This window comes from Triticum dicoccoides, chromosome 6B (genome assembly GCF_002162155.2).
Source record: "Triticum dicoccoides isolate Atlit2015 ecotype Zavitan chromosome 6B, WEW_v2.0, whole genome shotgun sequence".
In the NCBI taxonomy this organism is placed as follows: Eukaryota; Viridiplantae; Streptophyta; class Magnoliopsida; order Poales; family Poaceae; genus Triticum; species Triticum dicoccoides.
Genome location: NC_041391.1, coordinates 705,408,169 through 705,417,575, shown reverse-complemented (window position 1 = coordinate 705,417,575; position 9,407 = coordinate 705,408,169). Strand labels below are relative to the sequence as shown.

At 47.1% G+C, this 9,407-nt stretch overlaps 2 protein-coding genes across 2 annotated transcripts; both read right to left on the bottom strand.

Moving 5' to 3' along the window:
* Positions 1 to 544: 544 nt before the first annotated feature.
* On the bottom strand, positions 545 to 1,565 carry LOC119326108 (LOB domain-containing protein 16-like). Its single transcript, XM_037599810.1, has 2 exons — positions 1,215 to 1,565; positions 545 to 1,116 (listed from the first exon to the last, which is right to left on the bottom strand). Exons 1-2 carry the CDS (start codon positions 1,518 to 1,520, stop codon positions 799 to 801), a joined length of 624 nt encoding a protein of 207 aa, XP_037455707.1. The 5' UTR covers positions 1,521 to 1,565; the 3' UTR covers positions 545 to 798.
* Positions 1,566 to 2,757: 1,192 nt separating this feature from the next.
* Positions 2,758 to 6,563, bottom strand: LOC119324812. Its single transcript, XM_037598580.1, has 5 exons — positions 6,323 to 6,563; positions 4,154 to 4,437; positions 3,950 to 4,039; positions 3,452 to 3,819; positions 2,758 to 3,352 (listed from the first exon to the last, which is right to left on the bottom strand). The coding sequence occupies exons 1-5, from the start codon at positions 6,555 to 6,557 to the stop codon at positions 3,088 to 3,090; spliced, it is 1,242 nt and encodes a 413-aa protein (XP_037454477.1). The 5' UTR covers positions 6,558 to 6,563; the 3' UTR covers positions 2,758 to 3,087.
* Positions 6,564 to 9,407: the final 2,844 nt, after the last annotated feature.

The window sequence follows — 9,407 nt, the reverse complement described above, 5'->3', positions numbered from 1 at the left end:
AAAGTTGTGCGCTATAGTAACTCTTCATTGAACTTTTGGTATGCACTAGTACCAAACTTTGGCGTAAATTGTTTCCAACACAAATCAAATCCAAACAGTTTTCAAACTTGCGCCGAAAAGAGGTTCGCGTAAAACTGACAGTTTCAGACAGCTGAGATACAACAGATCAACAGTGCAGAAATGTAACTTGTATTCATTTTTCAAACTCTTCCTCGAACTTTTGGGATGCACTATCAAACTTCCAAACTATTCCCAATACAAATAAGCATACAAAGGGCAGCATCAGACGGTAGAGTTTTGGTTCATCCTACTAGAGCCTGCAACTGCAAGACTTGCACATTTTACAATATCATTCATACTGAACTTTGTTTCATGCATCTTGCTGCAACCTAATCGCTTACTCTGAACATACATATTTTTTTTTTCCAGTGATGTCATTATCAAGACTTGCAAAAAAATAAAAATCCGATAAGAGGTGATCTTGCAACATATAAGCTGCTTAATTATATAGAAGCGGTAATCATTATTGATCAACTGAGCCACTCATGCAGGGCTTGCGCCTCCTCTAATATATAGATATATAATATGTAGTACAATAGTAACTTGTAGGATCAGAATTAACACTGATAAAAAAAGTTCAGTACAGGTTAATCAATTCCCTCTCCTGAGTTCTTCTAGCTCGATCTCTGGCGCCGCCGACACGATTCCATCAGCTAGCAGCACTCTGATAGATCGTCGACGAGGTTGTTGGAAGCATGTGAAATGCATGGTTTTATCATGATGTTCTTCTTGTACAATCTACAGGGAGTAGTTGGAGCTTCGCATCATGGCCTGGGCCAGGTACTGGAGGTCCCCGGCGCCGCCGCCGCCGCCGCCCTCCACCTTGCCGCCGCAATGCTGCTGCAGCATGGACACGTCGCCGCTCATCAGCTCTGGCAGAAGCGCACCGCCGGCGGCGAAGCTGCTACCGTTCTCCTGCTGCCGGAGCAGGGCGGCGATGCTGGTGTCCTGCAACCACGGCTGTGGCTGGTGGTGGCTCACCGGCGAGGTGGTGCTCTGGACGCCGCACGCGATCTGCGCCCTGGCCTGCATCAGCTGCGCCTGCAGGATCGCGACCTGCAACAAACATGGCGGCCAGATGATTGATTGGTCGATCGAAGACGAGGGAGTGATCGGCGGCGAAGGGAATGAAATGAATATCGAGATCGGCGGACCTGCTGCTGGAGGGCAAAGATCTGGGCGACGCAGCCGTAGACGGGGTCGCGGAGGCGGGACTGGGCCTCGTAGGTGATGGTGACGACGGCCTCGCATCGGTCGGCGAGGGGCAGGTGCGCGAGCAGCTTGGCGGCGTTGCTGGCGCCGAAGACCTTGTGGATGGCCGCGAAGCGCGCCGCGCCCTGCTCGGAGCTGAAGTAGGGCGCGAAGACGCACTCCGCCACGCAGCGCCGCCGCAGGAACTTGCACGCCCCGCACGGCGACCCCGCCACCCCCGCAACACCACCACCAGCCGCCGCAGCCATCGTTTGTTCCTACTTCCCTAGCGACGACGGAGCTTCTTGATCGAGGACGACGTGGCTTGCTAGCTAGCTGCTTGGTTCGCCGGCCGGTACCGGTGCAGGTTGAGGTTGGCCTGGTATTTATAGAGGGAGGGAGGGAGCGTGGGTGATGGGATGGGACGGTGGCGAAGGAGGAAGAAGATTAGGAGAAGGTGGTGGAGAGGAGAGACAAGTAGGGCAGCGTTGGTCCGGTTTGAGGGGAGCAAACGTGTAAATGCTGTGTTGAATACAAGGGCCCGGCCGGCTTCTTTTACCCTAATTTATACTAATTTACACCCAATTACCCACTTAAAAAATGCAAATGTGCATGGCGCTAGCTGCTCAACTGGCTGGGCATGTGGGTGTCGACGATGGAGTGTAAAGACGCAACGCGTGCGTGCATGGGAAATGAGAATGCTTCTCATCTCTCATCCCATCTTTGTTTGTTTGTCACGCACATTCCGGTACAGGTCGGTCGCAGGGCGTTGCAGGAGACGCTGAAACGTACGTACAAAGGGATCAATCAGCCACTGGCCTGGTCAACACTGCACCTGAAAAATGAATTGAGAAAAAAAAAACAGGTGAGTGTGTGCGCACGTACGTACGTGCACTGGCTGGGCATAGACAGATGGATAAAGAAAGCATTTCCCGCCGAATGGCCGCGCTTTAGTTTGCACGGTCGACGACCGCCACCTGAATCCATGCCTCCGTGGATTTATCCGGCCGTGCAAACTTCTTTTTTTAACTTCTTTTTTTTTTTCAATGGGCCGGCATAGATACTACAATGGTGGCACCTCCCCTCCCACTGTCCACAACATATTTTTCTTCCAATCAGTATATTATAATAGATTCCCCGCAAAAACAAAAAAAAAAGTATAGTATAATAGAAAGAAAAAGCAGTGAGACTGATATTAACTTCTTCTTTTTTAGGGAAATATTAACTTCTACTAGCCGTGCCAAGGTGGAGATGCTTCTTTTTTTTTAACTGCGCCAAAGTGTTTTTAAATATCGAGGGCGAGAGAGTGAAAAATAGCACCGCGTATGCAGGCCATGACATTTGTAGTAGTAGCAGCATTGGAGTCGACCGGCGGTCTCGTTCAGCGCTTGTGCTTATCTCCTTCGGCTTCAGATTCTCAGGTCGACCGGCCGTGCCTCGTTTTCCGCCCTCTATCTGGTCGCCTCTCCTCTCCTCCTCCTGGCCAGCTTCCCTGAGACCAAGACGCTGACGATTTCAGAATAACAAGCATTTATCCATCATCACCACACGAGACGAGACACCGGCAGCAACCCAAAACCCAAACCCCAGCCGCATTCACACGCGCACACCAGCGTCGCACGCACGCACGGCCGCCCAAGAAATCTGTGGACAGTGCTGCAACCCAAGATGAGATCACAAGAACGGGGCGCGCGCGCACACACACACACGAATGCGACTACGAAAACTATAACGTCGTTTTTCGTCATCCATCCTGATCGGTGTAACGTCGCGGCCATCGGACAGCGCACCGGTTTTACATGCGCGCGGGGGCGGGCCGGCGTGCCGACTTTGCCTTTAGCCGAGCCACTGCGTGGCGCGGCGGTCGCCCGCGCCGCCGACGGCGCGCCGGATGCTGATCTTCTCGTGGGAGTACTTCTCCTGGAGGCGCTCGAAGGCGTTCACGTCCAGCTTCCCGCTCGCCGACTTGCCGTGCTTGCGCCGGATCTGCTGCTCCTTGATCGAGTTCCACAGCTTCTCCACCGCCTCCCGCTGCCGGGCCGTGAACCGCCCCACGCTCTCGTACGCGTGCCGCCCCAGGATGTCGATGCTCGTCTGCGTCCTGATGACAAACAAAGCCAGCCCAGAGGATCAGATTTTAGGGCAGCAAGGCAAGATGTGTCGTATGGCGTATACGTTTTGCAGTTGTCAGAGGACTCACCATGGTATCCTGTAGCGCCGAGCGGCTGTCTCGAGGCATTTCAGGAGGGCTTCGCGCCGTGACCTCAAAAGTCTCCTGGACTCCTCGTCTGCCTTTCTGCTCAGGGCTCCAGCCCCCTTATCCTGAGACTTCTCGGATTTCTTTGGCTTGTGCTCCAGGAGATTATCTAGACCGAAAGGATCTGAGGATTCTTCTCCAGAGTTGGACGCTGCAGCAGGTGTGTTGCTATCGGCTGCCTTATTCTCTGTGGTGCCAGATTGGATCTCAGCAAGTGCTGCAAGTGCTGCTGCTTCATCGTTATCATCGTCCACTGTCGCTACCGGCAGGGCTGAAATGGCATCTTTAATCTTCCCTACAGCCTTTGAAAACTGCAGAATAAAACACACAAGAACATTAGTCAGAACACACAAGCCAGTATTGCACATTGCATTCTGATAATGACATTTCTCAAGGGACATGGCAGCTGAGTCGAGAAGCATTTCACCACCATGCACTTACCACAAAACTGTCATCAGTACAGAGATCATTAGCCACCACTGCGTGAAGCATCCATACATCAAACTGATTTTTCTGCTCTTGGTTGAAACACTGCACATCAACCAGAAAGTTGTAAGTAGATGAGACAATGGGTTAATAATGCACAAAAAGGAATAAAACTATGATTTTGCAAGCTATTTGTTCTAACAACAGTAGAAACTTCACCTCTGTTACACCCTCAGCAGCATTAAACAGTGCCTGGTAATCTGCACGTACAGAAGGTTCATTGCAGGCTCCCGGTGAAGACATTGCAGCCTCTAGTACAGCAAAGAAGTGACCGATTGTCTCTGGCTTGACACTTCCAGCCTCAATAAGCTGTAGAGCAAGCTTTGATGCCTTGCTGAATTTTGAAGGATTCCCTATATGTGAAGTTATCTTCTGCATAGCCTCAATGATTTGCATTTCTGATGCATCAACAGTAGTTCTGAAGCGAAGACGCTTCTCAGGAACTGCAAGCAACACATTGGTCTTAGAACAGGACAGTGTGGCAAGTAAAAAGAACTATGTTATTGCTACAAGAGCTCAAATAACAAATAACGTAAAAGAAAGGTTACTTGTAAATATCACACAAACATGAGGCGAACAGCTGGACGTACAAGAACCTTAAGACAAATGGAGATAATAAAAAGTAGTCAGACAGGGCCCATATTTGTGCCATAGGCACAGAGCAAGGCATTCAAGTGCTAGAGCTGCTGGCGTAACTCCGACAAGATTACCACAAGGCATAGACGCTTATGGTTTCACCTTTTGAGTGAATTAATGGTAACCCAAGGTCACTGGTCAGAAATCTCATCAGATTCCACAAATACAGTAGTCACTAAATAACACACTGCAAAATGAACTTTACTAGGTAGGTCTAGCAAACAATGTGCAGAAAAATCCAGTGAACAATGTTGATATTTGGCACATGGCATTAACTTAGCCAGGATGCACTATAGCCCGAATTGAGTTACTTCAAGATGGTGGCGAATCCTGGAGGTAAGCCAAAAGAAATGCTGAATCAAGCTCAAAAGGCAATCATATTAGGACCTCTACAACTCATCTAACACCAGGTTTGGATTCTATCTTCGTTGCGACTGAACTAATAAAGCGTCTTCTATATGCCAGCCAGCGTGTGGTGCATTTCACGTTTGCCTCTACTATCAAAACAGGTTGTTCTAGCTGGTGCAGCCACCGGTCCCTACAGTTATAATCATGGCAAACAAGCTACAATCATCAATTTGCCATCAATCCCTATGGTCAAGAGTTATATCTGTTCTGAGTCTAGTTCCACAACAGGTTGAAGCAAGCTCTTCTAGCTGGTGCAGTCACTAATATGAAGCCATCTGATCCAAATGCACTTTTTCCTCGCATTCTGGGACAAGGGAAACAGGAAACGCTAATCCTGACCTAGAAATCCCCTCATGTTCACCAAACCTGCATCTCGATCTCAACACGAAGTTGTTTGATAACGCCATGACACTCTCGCCGCGCTCCGGTCGACCGCGCACAGCGTCCAACTCCTAGGAAACACTGCCACACAAGGACAAATCGGCGCTAAAATCTACAGCAACACCAGGATGCACCAGCAAATCGCCGCTAAAATCTAAAACAAACTTATAGTAGACACATCTAGCAACCAATGAGCAGAAAATCCACTGAACAATATTCATAATTGGCACATGGCATTAGCTTAAAAGACATTCAGTTTCGGACCTCTATAAATCATCTCAAACCAGGTTCAGATTCATAACTTCGTTGTGACTGACCTAATAAATCATCTTATATATGTCAGCGTGTGGTGCATTTCACGTTTGCTTCCGCTGTCAGAACAGGCGGTTCTAGCTGGCGCAGTCACTAATCCCTACGGTTATTATCCTGGCAAAGCAAGCTACAACCACATAAGTTTGCCATCAATCCCTATGGTCAAGAATTATATCTGTTCCTAGTCTACTTCCGCAACAGGTCCAAGCAATTAGCTCAAGTATAAGCTGTTCTAGTTGGTGCAGTCACTAATCTGAGGCCATCGAATCCAAATGCATTTTCCCCTCGCATTCTGGGACAAGGGAAACAGGAAACCCTAATCCCGACCAGGAAATCCCCTCCCGTTAACCAAATCCACATCTCGATCTCAACACGAAGCTGTTTGATAACGCCATGACACTCCCGGCCCCGGTCGACCGCGCATAGCATCCAACTCCTAGGAAACCCTACGACACAAGGAGCAAATCGGCGCTAGAATCTACATCAGCACGAGCTCTATCTGAAATCCCACCACGCGCTAGCGGTGCTTCCAACTCCCAAGCAGCAGCAATTAGTTGTAAAGGAGAGGGGCCGGCGGAGAAGAGCGCTCACCGCGGCCTTCGGCGGCGACATCGGCGGGAGCGGCGGCGGCGGGTGAGGAGGAGGAGGTGGCGGCCGAGGAGGGGGAGGGCTTGTCCCGCTTGAGGGAGCTCTTCAGCGCGGAATGCCTCGGCACCTTCGGAGCCGGCGGAGGAGGAGGCGGCGCGGGGGAGGCCGCACCCGCACGGTCTTCGCCGGCGGGCGCCGCAGGCGGAGGCAGGCCTTCGAAGAGGTCGTCGGACGCCATGGAAATTTTTTTCCCCTCAACTGGAGGTGCTCGGTCTGTTTGATTCTCTGCTTTTTATTTGGGCTGTGCGAAAGAAGCAAATGGGAGCCCAACTGAGCCGGCCCATTTACACGCACGCGACATCCAGTTGGTGAGCGCACTTGCACGTGATCAAAACACACAAGCTCCAAGTGAGAGACATGAGTTGCAAGCCACCCAAGCTGATAATCGCTAGTGACTAATTGGCAGCGAAAAACCATAAGAACTACCAGCAGCGGCAGACCTAAACGAATTTTGAAGTCTTTTGACCATTTCTTGAAAATGGTGAATAATTGAGCGAATATTTTTTGGAAAACGTGAACGATTTTTTTAAAAATGCGAACAATTTTCAAAATGTGTGAAGATTTGTAAAATTTTGAACAGCTTCTGGAAATCTAGAACATTTTTTGAGGAACGGATTTACTTCTCGTGGAGGCGCGGATTTGCTTCCGCAAGAGGCACAATCGCGCCTCTCGGAAAAGGAAAAAATATGTTTTTTTTCCATGGGAGGCATTGATTTACTTCTCGTGGAGACACGGATTTGCTTCCGCGAGACGCATAGTCGTGCCTCTAAGAAAGGGGAAAATGTGTTTTTTTATTCCGCGAGAGGCACGTATTTAGTTCTCATGGACACGGATTTGCTTTTGTGAGAGGCGCGGGATTTTTCTTTTTTTTCTTCTTCCGTTAAAGGCACATATTTAGTTCTCATGGGGCACGGATTTGCTTTTGTGAGAGGCGCGCATTTTTTTTTCTTCCTCCGATTAAAGGCACATATTTAGTTCTCATGGGGCACGGATTTGCTTTTGTGAGAGGCGCACATTTTTTCTTTTTTTCTTCTTCTTCCATGAGAGGCACAAATTTACTTCTTGTGGAGGCACGGATTTGCTTCCGCGAGAGGCACAGTCGTTGCTATCGAAAAAGGGAAAGAATGATTTATTTTTTCTTTTCCTTATGCGAGAAGCACAAATTTACTTCTCGTGGAGGTACGGCATTTACTTCTCGTCAAGGCACTAGGCCTTTTGATGAAAATCACATCGTCATTTTCGAGTACACCCTTGTAGACTTTGCTAGAACTTCATTTCCAAGCATGAACCGATGAAATTGCCACAAATTAACACACTTGTCTCCTAAAACACACTTAGTCAAATAATATTTAAAGTTTTAAACAAGAGATTTTGTTTAGAAACTTCTATAGTCGAATATATCAATGTAGATGTTCCCTGTAGGATGTGGTCGAATAGTGTGGGGAGAAGCCATCAAATCTCAATACATGGTGCAAAAAATGTTGTTGGGTGGCGATCAAGAGTGGGGGAGTAAAGAGTCCCTGAATGTGAGTTGGACTCATGTAAATCCTATGGTGGGGGGTTATGCCCCCCTCTTATAAGACTTAATTATATTGAATCAAGTTAGCTAATCATGCAATGATTTTATCGCAGCATCTTCAAATGGCAACAAGCATAAGTTAATTATACATAACACCATTTGCCAATCTAAGAATTCAAGTGGTAAGTAGTCATAGCATACAAAAAGGAAGGCACCTTGGTTGTTCTTAGATAAGTCTTCGTAAATGAGAAGCTCCTACTCTTCATGAATGCAATGACCAGGAATTCTAACTAGACTCTAGTGCTGCAATTTTTCAACCGAAGTTGCTTTATTTCTAAGCTACTCGATACTTTCTCCAGAATCATCACTGAGCCATTTGATGGTAATTTCATTGCCATTTTTAGAACACCCTTTTAGACTTTGCCAGACCTCATTTTCGAGCATGAATCGGAGAAATTTCCACGGAGCAACGCATTTGTCTCCTAACACTCACTTAGTCAAATAATGTTTTAATTTTCAAACAAGAGATCTTGTTTAGTAACCTATATATTTGAATATATCAATGTGTATGTTCCCCGTAGCATGTGGTCGATTAGTGTGGGGAGAAGCCATCAAATCCCAATATATGGCACAAAAAAATGTTATCGGACGACGAGCAGGAGTGGGCAAGTAAAGAGTCCCTACAAGTGACTTGAACTCATGTAAATCCAACGGTGGGGACCATAGCCCACCTCTTGTGAGACTTAGTTATACTGAATCAAGTCAGCCAAACATGTAATGGTTTTGTCGTAGCATCTTCAAATGGCAACAAGCATAAATTATTTATACATAACATCATTTGCCAATCTAAGAATAAAATTGATAAGTAATCGTAGCATACAAAAAGGAAGGTACTTTGGATGTTATTAGATAAGTCTTCATATATGAGAAGCTTCTCCTCTTCATAAATGCAATGACCAAGAATTCTAAGTAGCTTCAATGTTGCAATTTTTCAATTGAAATTACTTTAGTTCCAAGCTCCTCGATACTTTCTCCAGAATCACCACCAAGCCTTTGATTGTAACTGCGTCGCCATTCTGGAATACACCCTTGTAGACTTCACCAAAACCTCATTTCCAAGCATGAATCAGAGAAATTGCCACAGATCAACATGTTTGTCTCCTAACAATGACTTTGTCAAATAATGTTTAAATTTTTGAACAAGAGATCTTGTTTAGTTACCACTATATTCGAATATATCAATGCTGGTGTTCCCCATAGCATGTGGTATGTGGAGAAGCCATCAAATCCCATTATATGGCGCAAAAAATGATGTCGGTGGCGAAGGAGAGTTGACGAGTATAGATTCCATACATGTGAGTTGAACTCATGTAAATCCAGGTGTGGGTCCATTGCCCCCCTCTTGTGAGTAGAAGTTTCAGTCATTTCAACATATAGGAGGACAAGGATTTGAATTAAACCATACCAGAAATCAATACTGTAAGGGTCGCATAACTAGTTACTTACAAT

What these genes read in the sequence shown, in the direction of transcription:
- LOC119326108 (XM_037599810.1), bottom strand. Translation starts at nt 1,520, where the DNA reads ATGGCTGCGGCGGCTGGTGGTGGTGTTGCGGGGGTGGCGGGGTCGCCG. An exon ending in TCTTTGCCCTCCAGCAGCAG is followed by an intron (nt 1,117 to 1,214) that starts GTCCGCCGATCT and finishes TGTTTGTTGCAG; the next exon opens with GTCGCGATCCTGCAGGCGCA.
- LOC119324812 (XM_037598580.1), bottom strand. Translation starts at nt 6,557, where the DNA reads ATGGCGTCCGACGACCTCTTCGAAGGCCTGCCTCCGCCTGCGGCGCCC. An exon ending in TGTCGCCGCCGAAGGCCGCG is followed by an intron (nt 4,438 to 6,322) that starts GTGAGCGCTCTT and finishes TGTTGCTTGCAG; the next exon opens with TTCCTGAGAAGCGTCTTCGC. An exon ending in GTACTGATGACAGTTTTGTG is followed by an intron (nt 3,820 to 3,949) that starts GTAAGTGCATGG and finishes TTTATTCTGCAG; the next exon opens with TTTTCAAAGGCTGTAGGGAA.